Here is a 26,944-nt window from a genome sequence, read left to right as displayed (position 1 = left end):
TTATTCTCTTGTTTCTTCATTTTTATCACGTGAAATCTGAGAGACACTGTTGCTACTTTACTTCAGAAAGATTAGCTTTCAATTTTCTATACAGATAAGGGTGAGGGGGGGGGGTTTGAGTGTGTGACATAGCATACGGCATTGTCAACCTTTTCCTTTCTTCATTTCCAGCCTGATGTTAAAAAAAACAACTTGTTCTTTTGGTTATTTGGCTAAGGAGGTCACACCATTAATCACAAAGGGAGACATGCAACTTAGTTAACACTGGCGTTTTTTGCACTATTCTGTTTCCAATACAGTACACAAATCATCTTTAAATGAAAAGACACCATCTGATCTAATGAATGACAAAGTAAGTTGCCAACAATCTCTGCATGTGAGGTATTACATTAATGTACCTGTCCATCAAAAGCATGTTATTAATCAAATGAAGCATTCTATTATTCTCCTACAAAATGGATACTTAGACTTTTCCCCTCTAGGCATACAATGACAGGACTTGCTGTAAATCAGCACAGCTCATCAGCACATCAAATAGCTATGCTTATGCACGCCCGCTAAAGACCTGGCCCTTATTGACGGATAAATCATCATGAGCAGAAATTGAAGCTTTCTCTCCTCTTATCATTTCACACTGAAGTTTTGTAGTGAAAAAGCATAAGCCACAAAAACTTACGGGGTTTTTTTTACATTATAAATAGCTTAATTGTGATTATGGTAGACAAGCTCTCACTTAGAATTTGTTTTGTTTATTTGCCTATTTCTTTAAAGATTTCCTGCTTCTGCTAAATAACATATGTGGGTATTAATGCAACCAAAGACAGTTGGCAGGAATGAAGCCTACACGAGAGCTTTCATGGCACGATTTAAGGTGCTTCCCAACCTTGTGTGAGAAACAGAAAACAGCTACTCTGGGGCTGGCACAAGGGAACGAGAAAAAGACTGCATTATTACTTCAAGTCCTACACTGGAATAAGAGTTTACATGGCTCTAATGCTAGGACATGAATAGGATGCTATCAACTTGTTTTCGATACCGCATTTAAGTTCAAAGCAGACACAACAGGGAATCAAGTCCAATGTATACGTTGATGTACAGTTGACAACTGGGATTGTGAAACGTTATTTTTTTTGAACAGAAAGAACCATGCATAAGCCTGCCCGTGCAATTCTCTCACAATAATTACAAATTAAAAAACAAAGCAGCCAACATTTCACAGAAAAAGGAAGGATAGTTTTTTTCACTTATTTTAGCATAAAAACAGATGAGCTGTGAAAGATGTCTCCTTGTACATGATCATTCTCAATTGCATTAATTGGTCATAAGTATAAAATTCTACTCCCATGCCTTCTGAGAAGTATAGCAGTATTTATAGTACAATTCTGGAACTACTTCACTTCACCGAGTGCCTAGTGGGAGACTAGCAACATTACGGGGCTCTGGAATATTATTCTATATTTTATTTACTCACATCAGTGTATACAAGTACAAGGACTCTAGCATCATGAAACACAAAGAGGGCTGCTAATGATTAATAGAGCTCTACGAAAAAAAGTGAAAAACATAACAAAATGTTAAGTAACCGAGTTTGACACTTCTTTAACATTCTTCACCAATAAACTAATTTCTAATTCTAATTCTGCAGCCTGAAGTAATTACCAAGAAAGCTGATTAAGAAACGCTAAGGCATTCACAGAGCTAAACTCATGTAACCTGTAAGTGTGAGACCCTTAAGACTCCTTTAAACATGCTGTTCCATAAGTATAGACATATGGTGCAAAACAGTTATGAAGAGATGTTCAGCAAACTAAATGAGCAAACTTTTATTAACATTTTATGATGACACTTTCAGCGCACACTAGCCCGAAAAGCATTCCAAAAGTTACCTCACACAAAAGCCTCCTCCTGTGTACTAGTAGCTACCTGGGCAGCAACCCTCCAGGGAAAGGTGAATCACTTCCTTACCTTTCTAAACGAACTTCTTTGTGTTGATCAACTCTATTAGCATAGGATGCCCTTTCTGTCAATTATATTATGCCAAGTCAAAAAATTACTAAACTACAAGCAGTCTGTGCAAATGGATGATACCTATCACAAAATTGTAACAGCAAGACATAACCATTAAAAAATATTTTTTTCAGCAGTGCATGCATGCCTATCTATGCATACTGAATAAAACGGTAAAAACAAAAGCAATGTCAACAAAAGCCTACAAATTCTACAAATTGTATTGGTCAAAGCTGTGGAAAAAGAAAGTGAGAATAAGTCTGTTCTGGAAAAGGATCCCATCAGCCTTCAGTGTCATATTTTATGAAGAAGGAGTAATTAAGAAGTAATTGTATCCTGTTTTCACTGTGACAAAGCACAGAAACATCTAGTTGGTGCACCATAAGGCAACTTGAGCCTGCTGCTCATCTGAGTTACGTGGTCCCATGTAGTGCTGAAGTTCTGAGCTGTAATCACTCACAGTCCTCCCCTTCTTCCTCCTTATTTCTTTTTTATTATTTCATCTACTTTAGTTTTACACTGTTACCTGTCCTTGCCATGAAAAATATTTTTCCACCTGTTAATTTTCTTAAAAGTCTTATTCTTAAAAATATATCCCATTTCCTTAAAGATATATCCGATTTCATCATCACATCCCATAGCTACTCAGGCATTCTTGAAGATTCAATTAAACAGAGGCAATGCTGGATTCTCACCTCTACAGGACACCTTCTACTAGATCTTTATGTGATTATCCCAAAGGCCAGTGTCCGTGTAAAGATTTTATTTTTATATATATATTTTTATATAAATATATATATAAAAAAAGTGTCTTGTTGGGATACTCATTTATAATGCTTACTCTCAAACTGGAGTTCACTTGAATTACTCAAACTCGCTGTTAGAGTCCTTGCTAAGAAAAATCAAATTGATGCTCAGCAGCCTTTTAAACTTAAAAGGGACAGAAAGAAAGAGGGGAAAAAAAAACCCCAAAACCAAACCCCAAAACCCCAAACCACAACCCAAAAGTTTCTCACATTTGAAGAGGAAGAATACTAGAAAGCAGAAACACCGAAGTATTTCACCTGTAAGTCATCAGATCAAATCAAATCTAACTTAAACCCACAGCGAGTCACAGCCCTTACTCTCTATTAGATGATTACTAACTTATGTAAAATGAGCTGAATCCTGTTCCTACTGGGCAGACATCTATACCACCAAATCATCACTTGTCATTAATATCCACCCTTCGTACAGCCTAAGCAACCTGATGAAAGATTAAACAAACAAGCAGGCTGGACTTGAGCCTTTCAAGTCAGGTGATAATTCTCAGTCCAGGGCTCAATCATATCAATAAAGCAGTATAGGAAAAGACATAAGAGAACAAAATTAAGACACAATATTTAGTGCTTGTGATAAACAGGTTGATTTTTTAATCTATACTTATCCCTTCCCAAAAGCCTCTGGATGGCTAAGCAGAGCTAAAAATACAATTGTAATTAAAGTTTGCACAAATACCAAATCAATACGACTGATGTATGCTTGCTTGAAGCAGAACTCCTTTCTCATTATTTAATCTCTCTTTACTCAAATTTTCTCTGACATGCCATTGATCATTTCATAAGGTGTTTTTTAAAGCAGATCTTCAATATTGAACTTATTTGCATGAAAGAATATGCCCTGTACTATTAGGGCTTATTTATATTTCCAAACAGACTCTGAAAGCAAACAGGAGAGCTTTATTCCGTTTTACTTAACAGTATATCTAACAATCATAATACGTTGTACTTTTAACCATTTCCACAGGCAAAGCAGTGTGTATAGTTGAATACAGGCCTGTCTTGAGTCTTCCTTTTTCTGTGTTTGTTTCATTTCTTTTTAAGTACATGAATCTATTTAGAGAAGGAAACACTACAGCATCTGGTAGAAAAGGTGTTGTTTGTGATCATCGTTTCTGAGAGATATTAATGCCTCAGTCTCACAGTTAAACATTAACCTGGATTTCGGGCATCTTTCCCAAGTGAAAAAACAGTATCTGCACCTTATCCACTAATAGGAAAATATTACTCAGCAATGCATCGCACATGATCTCAATTCCCTATCCTGGCCTGAATCCATATTTTACAGTTTCTTAAATAATAAGTTCCTAAATAGTAGTTTGGCATCTGATATCATTAGAAGACATGCTAGGAGTCTGATAACTAGCTAGATTTTTGGTAACGCCCACATGACAGAAGGATCGTGTTTTCAATTAGCCCAGCACTCCTTAAAATACAATAATGTAAATACTAATTTGATTATGATGGCATTTGATTATGATATTGAATAATAATATGACTTATGCTCAGACCCTAGACCAGAAGTTTAACAGTACGTTGGGCTACCGTGCCAAGGACACAACCAGCAAATGGCTGGAACTGCTTTTTCCCCCTCTAATCGGTGCTGTGGAGGCTGCATCTGAAAATAACACACATGGTTTTGGGGGCCCCAGTATGAGTGGATGTAAACTGGAGAGAGTGCAGGCCTCTAAGATGGTGGATCAAATGACATACAAGGAGAGGCTAAGAGAACTGGGTCTGGTTAGTCTGGAGAAGGGAAGGCTAAAGGGGGATCTATTTGCTCTCCTACTATTGAACAGGGTACGGAGAAGAAGCAGCCAGATCCTTCTCAGATGGGCACAGAGAAAAGCAAAGAGCAACAGCACATGTTGCAATAAGAGAAACTCCTACTGGACACAAGAAAAAAAAAAATTCTTCACAGGACTGGTTAGGCAGGTCGCCCAAGGAGGCTGCAGAGTTTCCATCCCTGGAAAATTTCAACAGATGGCTGGAAAAGGCCCTGAACAACCTGGTCTAACTTTGAAGTGAACCCTGCTTTGAGCCAGGAGGTAGGACTAGAGCACCCCTGAGGTCCTTCTCACATAGATTACCCATCATTTTAAGTTACCTGCTTTTGTTCTGGTAGTGTCTACTAAGAAGCTTGACTGGTAGGCTACACGCAGTTTTTATTTGCATATATTTTTTGGTACATTTTTGAAACATTATTTCCAGCCTCTATGCTAACATATACAGAATATTAATAACTATACAGTACAGTGTTCCAATAAAGAGTGGGATGACAAAGAGGTAAAAAAATGAACATCAGAGGACTTGGACTTTAGAATTTGCTATATAAGCCTGCTGGAAGATGTGAGAGCTAACAAATTGCCTTATGTTTCTATTTATTATGTTCTGCAACTGGTCTTACAGGGTAGTGGTTGGTTTTTACTTTATGTTATTTTTTTATCTCAGTAGGCTTAGGATAGGGATTCATGTTCAGCTGAACACACTAATTGAGCAAATAGTGCATGGGAAAAGATGGAATAGCCCAAACTTAAAATGTTTGGAGTTCAGCACTATTCATAGGCACAGTTGCGATTCAATTGACTGCCTGTATCAACAACTCTCTGGCAACTTGGTCACTGCTAGGCCTTTGCTCTATCTACTTCTTCTCAGGCTGAATTTTACATATTTCTTATCAGACCAGTCTCCCTGTTTCATTAAACTTCCTATTAGGGACTTCATGTATATGGAAGGTTTTAATAACTCATGAATAATTAAAATAAACTAACAAAATTAATAAAAAAGGAAAAACAAAGCTGAAATGGAATTAAGAAAAAACTTCATAGAGACCCCCTGTTCTGCAGACATGTTTCACTACTGGTTCTAGGAATTATGAAGGACATAACCTTGGCTTTGCCACTTTTAGTGTTCTTTCTTTCTACGCAGACGAACAGACAACTAGATGTGCATGCAACGTGCAGCTTCCTGATTCCCTACAGGTTATGTACATTTCACATTTCCCAGTTAATTGTCACCTTACTGGTTAAGAACTACCACTCTCTCTCTCCCCTCTGCCAATCTGCTTACATGATTCTGCAGAAAAACAGATTTTGGTAATAACAACATATGTGAAAAAAGCTCTCTGCCTGGATACCTCTTAAATTTTGCTGGCTAAGCAGAATGGTCCATGAATTTTAGGTTTAAAAATCAAGAGAAACAGACATACATTACTAACTCTGATTTGACAAATAAAGATCAAATAGTACTAGAGAAGATGTCTTCAACTTCTCTAGTAGAAAGAAGGGGTAGAGAGGGCAGAGAGAAAGGAGCTGATAAAGCACATCATCCCAGTGGTTCTGAACTGGAGGGAGGAAAAAAAGCAAACATCTTTGTCCTTTAAGGACTGAATTCCATTTCCATACATTAAACAAGTTATAACAAAAGAAATCCCACAAGATTCCAGAAATTGATCTAAGATTCCTTATTCATACTGGCTAAGTGAGGAAAGATCATTTGCACAGCAAGTTCTATAGGCTGAGCACACCTATGTTTGCAGTGGTCTTAAAAGGCGGGTCTAGTGACAATTTAAAAATCCTTAGTCCTCTCTATACCACCCTTCCCTTCAGAATCTATCACCCTGCTCTTGAAAGTAATATGATAAATATGCAGTTCAGCTGAAAAATAAAATGAGCTCTCCTGCTGCTTTAGATCATCCTTTAATTGCTCTTTTTATTTTTCCAGCCTAGTAACCTGAACTCCTCCACAAGCACACCAACCACACTGAAGCAAGCTCACATAGTTTATTTTTCTTCCTTCTCATCACCATACTGCTAGTACAATAGCTCCACTTCTTCTTTCCAAAACCATAATACAGCATTCTATTGCCCAGCTAGCATTATTTGGTGAAACCCTCATTTGTAAGCTGGAACACAAATATCACACTGTGAGAAAGTCTGATTTTATAAAGTCTTGTGTTGATAATCAGTGAATTCTGATAAATGCTACAGCCTGCAAACTCTATTACTCTTCTGGTAAATCATGAGAGCTCCCTTTGAGAAAAACAATATCATCTGTAAGTCAAATTGGAAAATGTAAGATAAATGTTTCGCATTATTACTAGAAAACTCCAGAATATGTTAAGTACATTTCAAACATACTGAATAATTCATAAACAATAGCGCTAAGGAAAAAAAAAAAAAAAACCAAACCTGAAAAAATATATTTTCACTCTATATTCTGAACTCAACAAAGGATAGTAAGAAACAGCTTATTGCTTTTATTTTACTAGTCATACAGAGCAACCTAATGAAAAAATATTCAGAATTGAATACCCCAGACAAACCAAATAAATATATAATGTGTGAGATTAAGTTAGTTTACTATTAACCAGTAGTGATCTTCTCCTTGTAATTTAAATCTAATATATGGTTAAAAGTCAGTAAGACCATTGTTTTTTATTTGATTTTCTGACAATAACCATACATAACCTTTTCATCTTCTTCTAAATCAAGATACAAAGGAGTATAAAGAGCCTATCTGGTTAAATTATTGAAGGAGCCAAAATATGAAAGGAGATTACTCAAGCAATATTTTTTTGAAAGAATTTACCAATGAAAGCAGAAATTTGCAAGCTAGCTTTCTGCTAGGACACTAGTCAGACTTTGTATATAGTCTTGTAACACACTGTTTATCAATGATATTCCACATGGTACTTTTTACTACCAGTCAGCATGAACGCTTTACAGCACTTCGGTCATCTGCCGTCTTCATGAAAGGCGATGAATCATTTGCATAGACCACTGCCTACCTCACCAAAACCCCAGTTTAAATACATGATAATAAGCAGGCCATTTATGAAAGCTTTGCCACAGAATCCATCCCCTTCTTGTTCTAGTGGGATACTGGTGAAATCTCAGGATACTGGTGAAATCTCATTGAGAGTCAAAGGTATTACAGCTGAACATCAATCCAAATAACCAAGCTTGAAAATAACAGTAGCCTCCACCCAAAAACCAGAATTGGACATCAAGTCAAACTTCTCAAACAAAGGATAAAACATGGACAAGACATTAAAAGAAATGCACACTGTGTGTAGTTTCTATTGAAACAAAGAGGAAACAATATTTCAAAACACAAAGAAAGATACAGGAAATCAAAACTGCAGAAGACAGACCCAAAGTGGAGCATTCAAGAGCTGGATAGAAGAAAGAGGCTTGGCACTGTGACCAAAACCTACCTCTTGCTGTCAGATTTCTACTATGCTCAAAAAACCTAGTATTTCATCTCAATTCTCTGAAATAAATGGTACCCCTTCCTGTAGCTATCTATCTAGCACCAGCATCCTTCTCTCCCATCCTAGCAAAAATAACACAGGACATCCAAGATGTTGATTAGCTACTCAAATCCAGAAGATCAATAACACTTTATTCTAATTAATTCACTTCTCTCAAGCATGGGGAAATTTCTCGCCTTGATCTCTCCACTCCATCCACTTCCGGGCCTCTAGACCAAATCAACCTAAAATAGCTATGGAAACAGACATAAAAGAAAAACATTCCCAATTTCAGAGCTAAGACTTCACACAGACAAATTGGTATACAGCAGTACCTTCTATAAAAGTTACAGTAAAACTCCACATATACCTCCCAGCTCTAACACAAGTTAAAATCACTAAAGACTGCGTCTCAAAGAAAGAAGAACACCTGAGGAAGATGTTTGAGCACCCTTTGAACCACGCAATAGTCATGATGCCATAGTATAAAAAATATCTCCAGTGAGAAAGTGCTCAGTCTTTGAAACTGATTAGATGAAAACTCCTAAATACCTCTTACCTCAAGTAACATTTTTTCCTTACATACAAACTGAAATTAAATAATAAGAGTATGACAAAAAAACATAGAAAACTTGGAGAGAATCTATGGAGTCAGCTTCTGTGAAGCAATACTAGTGAGATCTAACAAATACTTTAACACAGCTAATTTCCTGTCAGGTTATTTATTTAGAAAAGGACAGAGATTGCACTTCAGCTTTTCAGTGTCTTAAGAATTTCCCAGTCCTTACATCAAAGTATTTACAAATAAATGTATACTATTTTTCTTTCTAAAAATTCTCATTTATGAACGAAATGTCTCATTTATGGACAAAAATATTTAATGTTTTTAAATGCTGGAATATACAGTGTTGTTTCCTTACAGAACTTCACTAGAATGTAAACAAAAATGCTATTTTGCTATTAAAATACAGATGATTCTTCATTTGTGATGTTTGCTATACCAGCATGTATGCACAGACTTTTCTGTAAATCATGCCCAGGTATGGCAAAGGAAACTGGACAAGACACTAAATTACAACCGCGGGGGGCGGAGGGCAGGGGGGAAGCAAGCAAAACGTTATTCTTATATTAGATCCTGTGGAATTATTGCTGGAGGTGACTTACAAATTAAATCTATATTCGCATTTTTAGGAAAGGTACAGTATTGAAGAAACTTTCAGGGTGGGGTGTGGTGGTCATGCAAGAGTTCCATCCCACAGAAGTTCCCTAGGCAACCTTAGGTATTGGCAATGCCAGGGGAGCTTGGTGTGCTGACTCTAAGAGAAAATCTGCGGAGGGTGGAGCGGAGTGGAGACACCGCGGCCAGGCTCTGTGATAAAATGGGAACTGGAAGGCACTACGGAACAATGAGATGGAGACTCACCCTGATAATTAGGATACGTACCTGGTCAAAGACAATGCTATTGTACGAAGATATAATAACCTATTTAGTGTGTGTAATGGTGTGTAGTGGAGTACCTGGGAATGGGCCCACAGTCTGTCACCTTTTGACAAAATACTCATTATAATCTCATTATAATACTAAAAAACACACCTCCATCCCAAAGCTACCCACCTCCAAGGTGCAACCACCCCTCACTGAGCTTGCGCTCTGAATTTTTCTTGGTCTATACCTTTAAAAGCAAAGCAAGAAACTTTTACACCAATTACAACAAAGAAATATATGACTAGAGTCACTCAAGCTCCACCTGTAAAGTAAAAATAGTATAAAAAGGCTTAAGAGAGGAGGGATGTTAGGGAAGATACCATCGCAGACCTGCTCTGACATCTGGGATCAGTCGACAGGCTGAACGTCTCTTCCCCTCCATTAGGGACGCCTTTGGGTAAGATTCGGACATTTGGCTATGCCAAGTGTCCCTCCCAGGAGATTTAGCAACCTCAATAGGGTTGTTTTGTGATTTAATGCGCTTGTAGCTAGCTATATTTCTCATATTCGGACACTTGGCTATACTAAGTGTTCCCCGTGGGAGAATTAGCAACCTCTATAGGGTTGTTTTATGATTTAATGCACTTGTAGCCAGCTATATTTCTCATATTAACACTTGGCTATACCAAGTGTTTCCCCGGGAGATTTAGAAACCTCTATAGAGTTGTTTTGTGATCTAGCACGCTTGTAGCCAGGCTATATTATTCATATTCTTACTATTTGTATCATATTGATATTTGCACCATCTTTGTGAGCAGTAGTTCTATCACCAGCAATCCAAAAGAACTTGTGCATCTGTCGCTTTAATAAACTATGCTATCCATTAATCTAGCCATAAGAGTTCTCATTGAACGCGACCAAGTTCCTTAAGGGTCGCCGTGATAGTTAATGCAACATGGCTGGACTGAAAGCGTATGGAGTTACAAGTGCATCCGTAGTCATTAGGATTCTATATATATACACATATATATACATACATACATGTGTGTATATGTATATATGGAACATAATCGGATCCTTGTAATACAGGAAATTGGACATCACTCAGAACCTAAGCCCAGCTGCCCCCAGCCCCTCTGATATCTGAGGACAAGCTGGAACACAAGGGGGTTTATTTTCTGCCAAATTGCTCAGTCCTTTAACATGACAGATCCCTAGTGAATTGCACAGACAGACATCCCTGCATCTTCAAAAGCAAAAAAACTTCCCCAACCAGAAAATTAATTATTGGAGGAAACAACAGTACCAGTTGATTCATTAAACACTGCTGTGCAGAGCTGAGGATAAAGTATTTATTAATCTGAAACTCATCCACATGCGATGACTGCAGCAAAAATGTCACACAGATGCCTGCAGCAACATACTGAAGCTGTGAAGTTATACAAATTAAACTGCTGATCTTAAAAAGCAAACCAAGCTTTCCAGCATACGTGTGTTTGTTTTGAAGCAACATTACTTTTCTTTTTGCTCTTATAAACACACATAACACAATAGCATGTCGCTAGATGATACTGACAGCAGTCATTTTCATGCAAGCCAAACTCTTAAGTACTTCTTTGAGAATTTGTTCAACATCAGGAATATAGGGCCATGTCAAGCAACAGTAAATTCCCATACTTTTAGCCAACTTTCCTTCTAGAACTTTCTTCATCATAAAAATGTTAGCAATTCTTGAGTGGAAAGTAACTACCAAGAAACATACTGAATAAGAAAGATAGTGTGCATGTGTGTGTACATGTGCATGTTTCTGTGTGTCTATATATATATATATTTCTGTACAGATACATGTGTGTGCACACACATATGTAGGCATATATGAAAAACACAAACTGAATTTAAAAAAAATCCAGGATTTTGAGCAATCAAAACTATATCAAAATCACACTGGCTCTTTGCTGCCTTCTTCATATCCTTTATTCCTAGCACTTACAACACAACATAGATTTTCCACTACCTCAATTACCCAGCCAGCCTTGGTACAAATCCTGTTTTGCACCATGAAAACCCCCTTCGCAAGTCTTAGGTGAGGACTGCTCCAGTCAGCCCCTCAGGCCAGGCATCACAGCTTAGCTCCACAGAGCTCCAAGGACATGGGTTGACACTCTGGTTTGACCTTGACCCAGTCATGGTATAAAACAAACACTACACTATACACTGCTACATAGGAAATGTAATATACCATAATCCACTATCATTCATTTAAGGAGAAATTTGAATCTAAAAATATGTGTCAGTCAAAAGTATGTAACATCTACAAAGCCGATGAACTACAATATACAAAGTCTTCCTTCCCACCACAGCTCGAAGACACTGCCATTTCCAGTTGTCCTAAAATTGATCTGTAGTTGGGTGTCTTTGTACCTTCATTTGAGTTAAAATTGATTAAAAAAAAAAAATGGTGACATTCAGAGCTACTTTTTGTCTTTCACATAAACCAAAAACTGAAGTTCTCTGAGATTTCAGAGTAAGGCCAGATCATATTTGCCTGCTTGTACTAAAAGACCTGTCAGTAAAATGCTACGTGTCTCATGAAGCCAGCAGTCTACAAGTGACACTGCTGCCAAAGACAAGCATATGCAGTGCATTATCATTAAAGGAGCATAAGCCTCAGCACTATATCTCAAGGGAGACTTTGGACAAATTTTATATTTCAGATTTGCTCATTTCTGCAGTGTTATTTCTATAAAATACTCAGGAGCAGAATCTCAGCAAGACCAGGAAGACACTACTCTATGCCAATGACATAATCGATTATCTCTGCCAAACACTACCATATGACAATGGTTTGTGATCGGGACTTAAACTCATATGCAGAATCACCTCCACAAGTGCCAAGGAATACTAAAGATCCTATCTGACTGGCAGCTTCTCACCAAGGGACTGGCGTAGAGGAGGAATCAGAGCCTAATCCCCATTGTGTGTCATAGGATATTGACACTTTCACACTCCATGTCTGTCTTGTGGAACTGATTCAGAGAGTAATTACAGCTCAGATACACCTTTTATGGAATACGTGCAAATTAATTCTCTGATAAAAAGGGGGGAGAAGAAGCTTGGCACTTTAATAATGTTTAAGTACACCTAATCTATTTCTTTTCTGCTCCTAATGTTTCCTAAACATGAGGAAGAAAGAGGATTTGAAAGTACTTACAACTGCCTGTTCTTATGCAAATCATCCACGTGTCTGTAATATCACCTCATAAAATAGCCAACATAAAACCATACTACAAACCAGCAGTGGGTAATCAGTGTGAAAATTAATCTAGAAATTTTAATTGTTTTTAATATAAAGACTATTATTCTTTTCAAATAGGAATTACCTAATTTCTTTAAAATTTCAAGGGTGACTTTTTTAAAATTTTGAAAATAGAGTGGACTAATCAAAATTTTGTTTTCCTAACAATTAAAAAAACCTATAGTCACCATAAGTTCATTAATTTATTTTTCCAAATCTTACTCTTAGCCTGTCAAAACAAGTTGTGATTCTAGGACTGTACAATTCAAGGCATCTATATTGGCATAACTACATTTTGAGGGGATTTTTATACTTAACCCGAGTGTCTTTCATAAACAGTTCATCAGCAGGATTCAAGTGCATCTCAGGCTTTCTGTTACACTTCAAAGCTGGATAACAAGTACTCAATTTCATGATACTTCAAAACTGCAGCAACTGGCTAATTGCCCATTATTGAAATCAATCTACAGGAAAGAGCTAAGCTTGCCATCATTCTGCCCTCCAGGAATACACTATATTGAGGGAAAAAAAAACCAAAGCAAACCAAACAAAAACCAAAACCAACAACAAAAAAAACCCACCAAACACCACAAACCCGTCCCATCCCATCTCTCCCGAAATAATTTAACATAGGTTTTGGACAAGGAAGTAGAACTTGTTTACAATTTGCAAAGATTAAAAAAAAAAAAACCAAAAACAGTTCAGTTTTGTTGAGCTGATTCTAGACTATCTAGTCCTAAAGCATAAATTTCCAGAGTTCGAGGTAAAGCTCACTTAGCTGGCACTGTATCTAGCTATTCCATAAACATAAAAAGTCTAACATTTGATAAAGAGCCACCTCCGCAGCAGAAAAATACCTCCACCAGCTGGGCTGTAAGTGGGATTCATTTCCTGACCTAATTTTGCCTCCGGTTCCACTCAGAATCCACCCAAAGCACCTCACTACATTTTTCATTTCGATGGGACAACACACACGACTCCAGTTACACAGGGACATCAAGGCTGAAAGGATAATGTTGTTAACGCTCATTTTTCAGTGTTAATGCCGCTGTACCAATGACAGCAGTAGAATAAATGTTACTGTAACGCAGCACTCTGTTATTTTTGCCACTATACCACAAAAATATTTTCTGCTTAAAGTCGTCCTAAGTGCTCACATTGTAGTGGAAAAAGATTGATTTGTAAAAGGTACAGATAGATGCAGTTTCAGGGGAGAGCTTGGTAGGAGACACCTGGGGTTTCAAACATCTCCCTGTGTCCAATGAAAACTGAGACTTTCACTTATTTTTTTTTATTTTAGGGGGAAAAAGAGAACATGAGCAAGTGAATGGCTCCTTTTACTAAACCCTGCAGAATGGACTCACTTAATTTATTTGATTTTCTGGATAAGAGGATATTTTCACAAATGAGTACAGCACTGAGACAAAGTGATGCTTTGAACTCGAATTCTAAGTTCCTGCTTAGGTTCACCACTTCCAAACCCTTTCCAAAAAACTTTAGAGCAGTTTTGGACGCCTGACATCTTGGAAGCCAAACTCTCCTCCAATTCCTGAACGAGGTATTTTTCAGGAGATAATGAGAAAATAAAGGAATTAATTCCACTGCTCTGTCTACCTAAATTTATTCCTTCAAAGACAACAGACACACTTCTAGTGACCAAGGGAGTCAATCCAAAATTATCACTAAAAAGAGAACAAAAAAAATTGGCAAGGGACTACTTTTCTAAGCACTTACTTGTTTCCTCAGATATAGGTGAGAGCTCCTTGCATTTTACATTTTGTACCCGAGTCTTGTAGCTGAGTATCTAAACCCCTGTTTTCATTCCTCAAAGATTTACCCTTTTCTCCCTTCAAGAGCTAGATAGCAATTAGGAGAGAGAACAGTTGCAGGTGCTCTGCAGCTTCATCAGCTTACAGCAAGTCAGCTCACACTCCATCAATGTTTTCCACCCTCTGCTCTGTTAAAGGTCTCCTTCATAATGCTCTCAAGTGTGGTAGAAATAATTCTTTAGAAGTATTTGAAAATTAAAAAGATCAAAGGAGGGAGGGGAAGACTACTCGAAAACTCTAGTAAAACTAGAGAAAAGAAAGAAACAAAAGCTCCTGAAGAGCCAAAATTTACCTGAAGTTTGCTTTACGTTAGTTGCAGATTTCTGCAGAAAAAGTAATTAACCAAGTGTTTTAAATATACATGCAAGCCTCATACAGGCTCCTTACAGGCATGAGGGAAACAACAGGGGCTCACTCTAAGTATATTGGGGCTTTTTAGATGCTTAAGATCAAAACAGTGGTTGAAAAGAGCTGCTCCATAGCTGTCTAACTTCAGAGAAGCCCAAACTGAGTGGGTGCTTCCCCTGTTCGATTGCTGAGGTCCTTCAATAAGTAGACTTTAGTTTAGTGATCCCATGGATGCTAGCAAAGCAATACAGTTGCTTTGTTTCCAGAAGTTTGTTAAAATCTTCAGTTCTGGCACAACTTCTAAGTGTGTGTTTTTAATGAGCTCTTTTACTAGCCTGTCACTTTAATTCTAGCTGCTCTAGAAATCCTGACAGCTCTTACAACACCACACCCTTAAACAAACAACCCCCCCAACTTTTTATGGATAAATAATACTGCAGGACAATACACAACAGAGATTAAAAAATACACTGATGGTCATTACACACCTCACACACAACAATACCTTTTTCCAATCCTGTGGGCACCCACTACTTTTTTTTAGTAGGGTTCATAACCTTAAGTCCAGCTTCTGTGATATCCATCTCCCAATCTGGCTTTATTTAGTTCAAAAGAAGCAAATGAGATATACTGAATCCTTTCAAAACTTAATTTCAAATGACTAAATATGTTCTCAAGACTTCCACCCGTACTCTCTTTTACAAGTCCTAGAGTATCAAAACTGAAGCCAGTTAATCATGGATTAAATCCGTGATACTTACTTTCACTCATATGGAAATCCTTATCTCACAACCCTAGGAAAATGTACTTTTCTGTCTATTATGATAAATTCCTTGTGGGACTTTTTTCTGCAACTGACATATATACAGATGAACTTTGACAACAGTTAACAGCAAATGAGCTACAGCTCACTGTATCAATACAGGATGATTTTACACTGACAAAATTGTCGACCAGTTAAATAGCATATGTTCCAAACTAGACTGATATAAAATTAATGCTCCAGGACTGTGCAGAAGCTTGATGTTCCCTGTGTCTCATTTTGTCATTTAATTTTAGATAATAACCACATAATACATCATTTCTTAATGTAGCCAAATATGAAACAAAGAATATTGATGACTTGTATTTATTTTGCAGATGTTAATATAGCAAAGGAATCTTTCATCCTTGAGCAGCATTACATTTTTACCATGTAACTTGAAACTTAGCTATTTGTGCTGGTGTAAAAATACACTGGTGTTTTTGGTTAGTGTATAAAAGATGCAGTAATGGATGGACCTGAATTCATTCTGTCCAAGTTCTGAGCTAGCCACTAGGCTTGAGACAGAAAGACACAAAAAGCCCCTGAGCTAGATCAGATAATTAAAATCTAATTCATGAAACAACCTCACCTCCCAAAAGGACCTTATACAAAATCTTAGGTGACTGCGCACCTGCAGCTTCCATGGAAGCAATGTATGTGCTGAACGTCTTCCTGAATGTGGTGACCCTAAATGCTTTCTCTGCAGAGTCTTTAAGTTCTCTGTTTGTGAGAGAGGAAGCAGAAAAATCCCTCTCCTTTAATTAAGAATACTGAAGACATACATGTTTTAATCATGTTCCATCAAAAATGGAATTTTAAAATTATGTTAGTGCAGTCTTAATAGGACAATAAAATGCATTTTCATGTGTTTACGTTTTTTAATTGCTGTATCACATATTTTACCCCAGAAAAAATATAGAAGGAACAGTTCCGCAAGCATATTTATTATTTTGTTTAAATTAAAGACATCTATTATAGAGAAAAAGTATTTCATTTTCAACTGAACAATCTTGCAGATGTGAAAAGCAGCTCATGAGAGAAGTATTCACAATCCATCAGGACATGTGCATGGCCCTTCAAGACTTCTGGCATAAGCATACAGTGCTGTGCTACCTCTCTGCCTCTTTGATACTGCAAGACAACTGTCAACACAAGCTTTTAAGAGAAATTGCTACTAGCAGTGCCTCTAGATAGTAGCCACTTCAGAGGCTGACAAGTCCCTATGTGCTGGTTTTGGCTGGGATGGAGTTAATTTTCTTCACAGTAGCTAGTATGGGGCTATGTTTTGGATTTGTGCTGAAAACAGTGTTGATAATACAGGGACGTTTTAATTATCGCTGAGCAGTGCTTGCACAGCGTCAAGGCCTGTTCTGCTTCACTCACCAGCACTCCAGTGAGTAGGCTGGGGGTGCACAAGAAGTTGGGAGGGGACACAGCCGGGACAACTGACCCCAACTGACCAAGGAGATATTCCATCCCATATGACGTCATGCTCAGCATATAAAGCTGGGGGAAGAAGAAGGAATGGGGGGACGTTCGGAGTTATAGTGTTTTGCCTTCCCAAGTATCCGTTAGGTGTGATGAAGCCCTGCTTTCCTGGAGATGGCTGAACACCTGCCTGCCAATAGGAAGCAGTGAATGAATTCCTTGTTTTGCTTTGCCTGCATGCGCGGCTTTTGCTTTACTTATTAAACTGTCTTTATCTCAACCCATGAGTTTTCTCACTTTTACTCTTCTGATTCTCTCCTCCATCCCACCAGAAGGAGAGTGAGTGAGCCACTGTGTGGGGTTTAACTGCCAGCTGGGGTTAAACCACTGACACCCTAGAAATCTACAGGCAGTGTTATCAGTGTTTATCTGAACGATTAACACAGCCTTAGGCTAGCTATTCTATAGCAGCTGTGAAATTGTATTTCTTTAGTTTCTGGTCCTGATGAGTGACATTATCAGGTAAATTAACTTAAAAAAACCAATTGCTTCTCCTGCTTACCAGCTCCTCACGAAGTTGGGCTATGAGTTCATCTCTCTCCTTCAGCTGCAGCTTCAGCACTGAGCATTCATCTTTTATTCCATCCTACAAAAACATCAAAAGAGATGTTATAATAGGCTTAACGCTTTTACTTTGCTCTTGATGGGAAAAGGCTGTTTCACATAGTGTGAGATAATTACATTCAAGTAATGAAACTCAATTCTCCTTTGTCATGTGTGGTATTTTCAATAACATATTCTAAGTTGCTGCATAAACAAATTAATGCAGTCAAAGACATTACATAGAAATGTGAATAGCTCCCTTCACAGAGTCCATTTCATTGTTTTCTGACTCTTTTAAGCCTTTTTACTGAAGATCCTATCAGGTCATTCCTTTTCAGTTAAGGAACAGCTATGAAATGTTATAATTTTACTCATACAAAACAACATTAGAGAAATATCAATTTAGAAGCATTATTGTGGAGCTCTTGATCTTGGAGAGACTTTCACAGGAAAAGTAAAGCACCCTTCCCATGCATACATCTTTTGTCCCACATCAGCCAAAACAGCAGCAATTCTGGTATTAATAGGGTGGAAGAAAGAAAACAATTACCACTTAGCGATATAACCATTGACTATAACTCAATTTGACTTGCATGAAAATGAACCTAATAGCTAAAACTGCAGCCAAACCCGGGTCCATGAGGCAGTCCGCAAGCCGTCCCCAGGTAATTTTGTGAGTTCATGTAAGTCTGAATACCTTATTTGGAGACAAAATGTCAATCACATATTTTTGTATTGTTCTGATAAACATCCACGAGGAGAAACTCAAATGAAATGACTGAACTGTTGAAGAAAAAGACCCAACAAACTAACCAGCCAACTGGCTGGTCATACAACTATAAATGAAGCACTGTATCTTTACATCCTTCTAGTGCAGAGACATATTTACAAAGTTTGGGAAATTTACTGGTTTAGAGTATCATTATTTTCAAAAAAAATCCCAAGTCATACAACAAGAAAACTTTGGGGAATATAGTGATACTTGCACAACACTTTTGTCCTTAGTTCAAAAATAAGAAAATTGGGCCTCTAGCTGACAGATGATAACGAGTATAAGAGTGCAGAATTTATTTAGACCATGAAGAGCTCAGGAGTTCAAAAGGGTATAACCAGTGCGATAAACTTGTACTCTGTCAGTACTAATGTGTTTGCAACTCCAAATGAATGCACAAATATGAGACAAAAAAAAGTGAAGAGTACGAAGTCCATTTCCCGCAGTTAAATGTTCAGTTACAATAACTACCTTTCAAAGTAATTATATTGCTCATCATCTGCTCTAACAGAATGTGAAAAAGAAAGAAGACATTCCTCACATATAAAACCACAAATATTTACAACTACAATAAAAAGAGATACCCCATTTCTGGCAGACAGATAACAGTAGTGCTTACACACTACTTTAGTACTCTGTAAAAATCTCATGAAAGATTCAAATTCAGAAAAAAGCTGGGACTTGCACCATCTCCTTTAGGAAAAAACTGGTAGGAATGTGCTATATGGTATAGCAGCATTTCACTCTTGCTAACTTCTAATAGATCGCTGTTTAGGAATGTTAGCTGAAAATAAAATACTAATACATCCCAGAATATAGCCCTCAGCTCACAATATGTTATTAGTACATATTTAACATTTAAGTTAGCAAAAATACCTGTTTATAAAAAAATATAGTTTAAGGTATCAAGTTCACTATTATTTTATCAAAGTGAGGTCTTTATTTAAAAAGATAATTTTAAAAATGATGTGGCATTAGCTATTGTACCTCAATTTCTAGTTACGTTATTCTGAGTTCTTTTTGTCAGCATAGTTTCACATTGCTGCTATCTGCTGATTTTCCCCTTTGTAACTTAAAAAATCCCAAAAACTTAGCGGAATACACAGTGGAAGAAGGAAAACAACAAGGTCCCATAACCAAGACTATTACAAAAACAGCTTTTAAAAAGCATGCAAAGCAAATACAGCAATAAAGTCTGTAATAGTGTATGGTAACCAGAGCAGGAAAGGTTTTTGAGATGAGCTTTGGTACTAGGTATTGTCTAAGTGGCAAAGCAGGCCTCCCTTGGACTAGTGCAAGCTTGAAGAAAGGTTTTGCCTCCCAGAGCTTCCAAAGACTTAAAAAAATCACAGTGCATCTCTCTTGGCAAAACACAGTCATGCACCCAGCTGGATCTTCCTCATCCATACAAGGGACAGACGTCTCTTGCGCAGTGTAGTTCTTCAGTCACTTAAAGTCTATATTCCATGCAACAATTTTCTCATAGAATATAGACCATAACTGTCATTACAGTTTGGAGAAAAATATCTGGGGCTGATGTAATTTTTCACTTGTCTTGCCACACACCAGTGAAACTATGATTAACATGTGCCAGTGGGACATGATTGTTGTAAATCAATACTCCGCATTATCAGCTCCTATGCAGACCATTACAGCTTAGTAAAAGCGCATCCTGCAATCCCTGGGGGACCCACTGTGCTGGGATACTTGAGACTATGATATGAGGGTTGGACCCATACTCTTCATGCATTTGCCAGCTTTAGAGAAAAGAATGCCTATTGTTTCTACCCCTTGCTTAAATGATTTTCAGTATTAAGCTAAGATAGCAGCAGTTAGGTAAACTTAACTGCAGAATGCAGGTGGCACAATCATTGCCACCAAACAGAAGACTTCATCTGCACCCAAGCATCTCAGCAAGGACTGCCCTTAGACAGGATCTTCCCTGCAACTTGCTGTGCAGCCACATCAATGTGCATGCAGGAGTTACCCAGAAATGTCTAGTAAAAAAAAAAATGCTAGCAATTCCCACATTTTTATGTTATTGTTTAGTAAAAGAAGTAATAATAAACATAGTCTATATTCCATCCACTCTACACCACACTGGGTTTGCAAGCAGCAGAGAGCTCCTTTTCCTGTTGAACACAGTGTAGAATTAGGAATTTTATAATCCCATTTTGCTGCATGGTATCTGCACAGGCATCATTTGTTCTGCAAATGCAAGACAAAAGAGAAAAGACAAATAGTGCTTGGTGCTTCTTCTGTTTCTATTATATTTTGAAGATATTTCTCCTATAATACCGAGAACACAAATACCATACAGGAATAAAAGACAAAAAAGTAGTCGACTGCAGAAAAGCTTGGGTAATTTCAATATCCCATACATCTGTCTGAATGTAGTACTAACAGAATAAAAATTGTTATAGAACCGACTATCTGTTGCCAAAACAGTGAATACTTTCTTCCAGAAAGTAACTATTGAAAGCTAGAGAAGGAGAGAAGGCTTAAAAAAACCAAAACAAACACATTCTTGTCAAAGGTCAAAATATTTCAGGGCAGGCTTGTGTGGAGGATACCAAAGAAGCAGCATGCCATTGAAAGGTGTGGGGGCAGGAAAAGCTGGTGGAATGCTGGGTTATTTATTAGGCTGGGGGCAAACAGCAATGCATATCAGATAGTGTGAATTCAGAAACAGATCACCTTTACTCCTTAGGAGGCCTGAAATGTTTCATTATCTACCGTGAAACTGTAGTACCTTGCAAGGCTGCTATGGAAAGACCAAGTTTGTTGAGACAAGCTTCCCAAGGTGAATGAGGAAGAGGAGATACAGTCAAACAGGGATTTATAGTGAAAAATAAACTACCTGAAAACCAGAATTCCCTTCTAAGGAATTGTCACATCATCAGACATCAAAAAGGAAGGGACTTGAAAAGGATGGTGTGCTTTTAGCAGAGCATGCAATCAGTGTATTCTGAGTCTACACCACAATTACAAAGCTGGAAGAAACTTTTACCCCCATAAAGTAGGGTTTTTAATATACTTTGAATACTCTGGGCCTGCATGATTCAGGCTCCTCACTATGCCCACGTTCCAGTAGATACTTGACCCATTTATTCCTATGTTTAAAAAAATAAGCTTATTTGTAATGCTGGTTATGATCATGTATGCAAAATATTTCTCATGTTTTTGCAGCCCTTATAATATTTATAGAGTGTAACAGAATAACAGATTGGTGTATAAGTATAGCTGAGTTCAAGTGCCAACCAGAATCAATTAAATGACCATAGATTTAAAATTCTGCTAGTTAACATTTACCATTTCTAGTTACTAAATCAATATCCTTGGACACTCTGATTCCTTGTTGTTCTGCAAAATTAGTTTATACCTGCATATTTTATCAAGGCTGTCAGTCCAATGAGAACATGGATGCTATGAAAATATTAGTCAACACGCCAAATAATTGAATTATATGCTCTATGCATGTGTTCATAAGTTACCTGTATACACTATAGTTTTCAGGCCATTTTGTTGAGTTTAATAAATTGTATGTACTACATATTACATACAGTATTACATATTATAATTATATTCTCATTATTTTTATTAATGTTGTTCATTATCTCTTTGTGAAAAAACGGATAAGAATTCCACTCTCCATTGCAGTGAGCAAGTTCATAACAGGCTTGTCCAAGACTCTGCAAATACTTGATAAAAACAGAAGTCAATTAACAGCTTATTCTTAAAGAGAACTGTTAGACACAGCATGCTCTGTAAATAAAATGCTGTATCTTTAATTTACTTTCTTTTATTAAATGGAGGTAATCAGAAGGGTTTGTAGTCTAAATTCCAGGTGTACTTCATAAAAATGCAAGAGCAGCTGTGTGCGAAGTGTCCATCGTGTTTTCCTCACTTATATTTTCTGATTTTGTAAAAAAGACCAGGATTTAGCTGTATATTCACTATGGAACTGCTGTTATTATTGTACATGTTTATAGTCAGAATGTTCTTCAAATTATCATCTTTTTACTTCTTCAAATTATCACCCTTTTACTTATTTTCAGTTGTAGTCTATAATAGTGATTGCTGTGTCTTAGTGATAGTATTTTCCTATTTTAGTTTAATTCTGTCCATCTGGGAAAATGCTAAACATAATAGCAAATCTGTTTCTCATCAGATCAGGTCACAAGATGACAAATTGTACTGCGTGTGTGAAGATAGCTGCAGCATGTTATGCATAAGTGCCAAAAAGTATAATAATTTCCATTTTGAAAACTTACTTTATCCCTTTTCTTACTTCGGAACAAATAGGCATATTGTGCTTACTGTAATCAAAGCGATACAAACAAAACTAACCAAGTATTATGGAAGATAAATTTACTGCAATTTTACTTTGATACGAAACAGAATATGCTGCCGAAATAGTACCATAAAATTAAAATATTATAAAACTCATTTGATAAATGTGCTGAATTTCCAATGCTAAGCAGACTGTTTACGAACTTAGGGTAATGCAAAAATCAGCAATTACTTAGGATGTTGTTTCTTTAAAAATATCATCCTGGAACAAACCAAACTAAGAAATTTAAAACTGAATATCAGGTTCAGAAAGCTACATAAATGTCATAATAGTTGAAGCTTCCTTTCAGTTACACAGCACATTCATACAGCAAAATTAATCAATTTCTGAATAACTATCTAGAACATTCAGAGAAAACACAGGTTATTTTAACATGTACAAGATTTTTATGCCAGCAGTGTAGGAGTCTAGACTATGTACAGGGTTATGGATATCTTTTACAATTCACTTTATACCACCTGGCATCTGAAAAGCACCAAGTACTTTTGTGGATGTTACTGGAAATTTGTAGAGAAGCACCATTATCCATCTCCAAACTGAGACCCCACTTGTGTTACCATGTATCGTGTTGACTTTTTAATAAAAGGAAAAGTATTTACATATGTGAGATTATTCATGTCAGTAGGCTGCTGGTTATTACAGACTCTGTTTTCAGAAATAGGTTTTTTGTCAGATCATGAATAGTTTTATTGGTTATTATTATTATTGTTGTTTTAATGACAGTCTAAATTACCTTAACATGAGGCAGAGAACCTGAGACTGCATTATTTGTTTCAGGTGTCAAAATGAAGTCACCAGTCCATCTTTGAGAGATGGCCCCCTGTTGTATTTACACCATGATACCGTATGTACACGGTATGACTTTCCAGTGTTTTATTTTCCCTTTTTGTGTTCACTCTAGCTCTACATGTTGTATCAGTTTATATTTGCCATATCAATTCTTTTCAATCACACCAAGAGAGAAATGAATTGGCTGGCTGCAATTCTTCACATGTGCAGAACACATTGATTTTGCTTCTTTGGCTCATCTGTTGTTTTGGTGCTGGGCCAGTCCAGTTAGTCTTGGCTGGAGTCCTGACAATGCTCCCAAAGAGTGGCCTCTGTCTGCAGGCAATGGTCATACTTAACTCGCCCGCTTCTCATGTCTCACTGCTGGGCCAGCTGTTGCTCAAGCCCAGCACAAGGGCGAGGGCAATTCCATGCTTCAGAAATTCCTGTTAAAGCATAACACGGCAACTCAGAGAGATCTCCCAGAGCCACCTTGACTAAACACAAGCAGAGTGTCACTATAGGATATCTTTCCATTAGGAACAAAACAAATCAATAAAATCCTGAATCAGCTTTGGAAGCTAGGGTCGTATCAGAAACGGACAGCATTACGTACATCTTCTTTCAATGAAACTACAGCATTCAAATGACATATCTAAAGGAATATATCTATATTTCATTTCTTGATCATGGAATCAAATGGAGTTTGAGGAGCACAGGATCTGATCTTATAATGATAAATAAGGGTGATTACACCTCATAAAACCTTATGCAATTCTATACCATGTCCTACCTAAGATCAATTACATAGAATATGTCAATAAATATTTTACTGGAACAATTTAAGGCAGCTATATCCATTTGAATCCTAGAATTCAACTGGTATTTTACTATGAAGGTAACACTCAAAAAGACTATTTAACCTCAGATATTTATGAATACAGAGCTAAATAACATTTTCTTCATAGCGATCCAGTTGTCAGTTAACTGTGAAATACAGATTGAGCAAATTAATGGAGTTTTATTTGTTTCAGCTGAATTTTGCTCTCTTCAGCAGCAATAATAAAAAGCATGGAGTTTAAAGGGGTGCAGCTTGATCAATAAACTGCAAAACATAAAACTGAATGATCATATCAGGTGAAGCCCAAGATGTATCTAACCTGCAGAAATTGTGAACAGCAGCCAGGAGTGGAAACGTGTAGCAAACTTATAAATGTATTTTTCCTGATATAACCACTCCATTTACTCTCTCCTTATGGCTCTTCCTGAGCCAGAATTCATATACATAGTACCACGCCTCCTTTGGTGATATCTCTAAATAAATTATACATTCATGGAAAGAAAACAAACCAACCAGGCAAACAAAAAATCCAACCCCTCAAACCTTCCTTTTTTTTTTCAAACATGCTTCCAAACAATGTCATTGTTCCTATCCTAAGAAAAGGCCGGAGTATTTCCTATTCATCTTTCCCGTGTCTCCCATAGTTTTACATGTCTGCGTGCTTATTGCGCAACTCCTGTCATCTCTGAAGCTTGTGAATCGTTGCCTGTATAACCTCCCTTCTTACATAAACCACCCTTTATCTCCTAGCAAAACCTGTGATCCACCTTTTCTAGTTGCACTATATCATTCATTTGAACCAAGTAATCAGGATTTCATGTAGCACTCAAGCAGCAGCTTAGCCATTCATTCACACAACTGCACTATGATATTTTTGTTTGTGTTAATTTTAAAGTACTTACTCAAAACAAATCTTAAGGGTCCGGATTTATAGAAAAACCCCATGTCTTCCACATTTTCTGTAGAAGGGGAAAAAATTCCATCACAAACCCTTCCATAAAACTAAAACCATAGTCACAAACTTCAGAATAAACAGACTTTGGGAATAATGTCCTTGTATCTAATTCATGATGAGCTCTGCAAGAACTATCAAGAATAACTACTCAACTGTATGTACTTTTTTTTACTTTTATAAGTACTAAGCTGGTGTTTTCAGGGAACTACCCACAATGTCTGAAAGATCTCTTTCCTCATTTAGAAAAATAGGTTTGTTCTTCTCCATGTGCATTCCTTTCTGTCTGCTGACATTGAATCTCAACTGCCTTTCATCTTTAAATCATTTGGTATGATGAGAACTTTCTGCAACATTTCGTACTCCATTTTAATTCTGATTCTTCTGCACCCTTCTGGAAGTATAATTCTTTCTTTAATAAATGACTACTTACTCACATCTTTCGTACTTTACACCTAATCTGCCATTAATCCAAGAGAAGACTTCCCCACTCATCCTCTTATATTTTAAAACCCTTTGATGAAGGGCCTTGTTGAAAGCTTTATGGAAATTGAGTTAACTACACAAAACAGATCATCCTTATTCACATGCTGATGACTCTTCCAGCAGACTTCTGAGGTATGATTAAAATCTCAGGAAGTCAAGTCTGCTCTTCCCCATTTATTATATTAATTCATGGGCCAACTAAATCTATTTTCCAGAACAGTCTCTACTAATTTACCTGGTAACAAAGTCAGATTAAAAGAACTTTAAAAAAAAAACAAAGAACAAAACAAAAAAAAACCAAACCCCACACCCTGGCATCTTATTTCTATCTGTCATGTCGCTGAGAAGATTTAAGCAACAGATAATGGCCAAGAGTTAGCAGTTCCACAATTTCTTATATCAGTTTCTTGAGCATATTTAAATGAGTAGCTGGTGTGAGAGATACCTTATTCTATGTTACTCCATTTTATTCTCAGTTACCTTCAATTGACATTTCAAGACTCATTCCTCAGACTAGTTACCCCATTGCTGCTGGTGTATCTACTTATGCGGAAACAAACGCAGACCATTTATTTACTTTTTTTACAATAACGTTATTTGCCAGGAGTGGTTCCCTACACAGCAATTATCTTTCAGCATTGCAAATTCTCTGGAAGACCTCATGCCACTTATTAATTTGAAGAAAATATTTTATAATCAGGGTGGGGGTTCTGTTGCTTTTTTTAGTATTTTGGCCTTGCTTATTTTATTTTTACATTAAATTGTAAACATGAAGTTCTGCAATTTAATATTCCCCTATCAACTCTCATTATCATCAGGGAAAAATATCCTATTCACATCTGATTTTTTGCCCTAGTACCAAATCAGGAAAACCAAAACCCTTTCACACTCTTACATGCAAACAACCTTAATCGGGTAGTACATATAGACTGATTCACGTCAAAGAATATCCGCAAAA

At 37.0% G+C, this 26,944-nt stretch overlaps 1 protein-coding gene across 2 annotated transcripts in view; it reads right to left on the bottom strand.

Annotated features, from left to right (window-relative positions):
- CCSER1 (coiled-coil serine rich protein 1) overlaps positions 1-26,944 on the bottom strand; it is a 641,220-nt gene that overhangs the window by 310,019 nt on the left and 304,257 nt on the right. For both annotated transcript variants that reach the window (XM_059818129.1, XM_059818130.1), the window contains exon 7: positions 17,773-17,856. In XM_059818129.1, the coding sequence (XP_059674112.1) occupies positions 17,773-17,856 (84 nt within the window). The remainder of the gene's footprint in view (positions 1-17,772; positions 17,857-26,944) is intronic.

This window comes from Gavia stellata, chromosome 5 (genome assembly GCF_030936135.1).
Source record: "Gavia stellata isolate bGavSte3 chromosome 5, bGavSte3.hap2, whole genome shotgun sequence".
Classification (NCBI taxonomy): domain Eukaryota; kingdom Metazoa; phylum Chordata; class Aves; order Gaviiformes; family Gaviidae; genus Gavia; species Gavia stellata.
The sequence above is the reverse complement of the archived record's forward strand: the minus strand, read 5'-3'. Positions and strand labels throughout refer to the sequence as shown.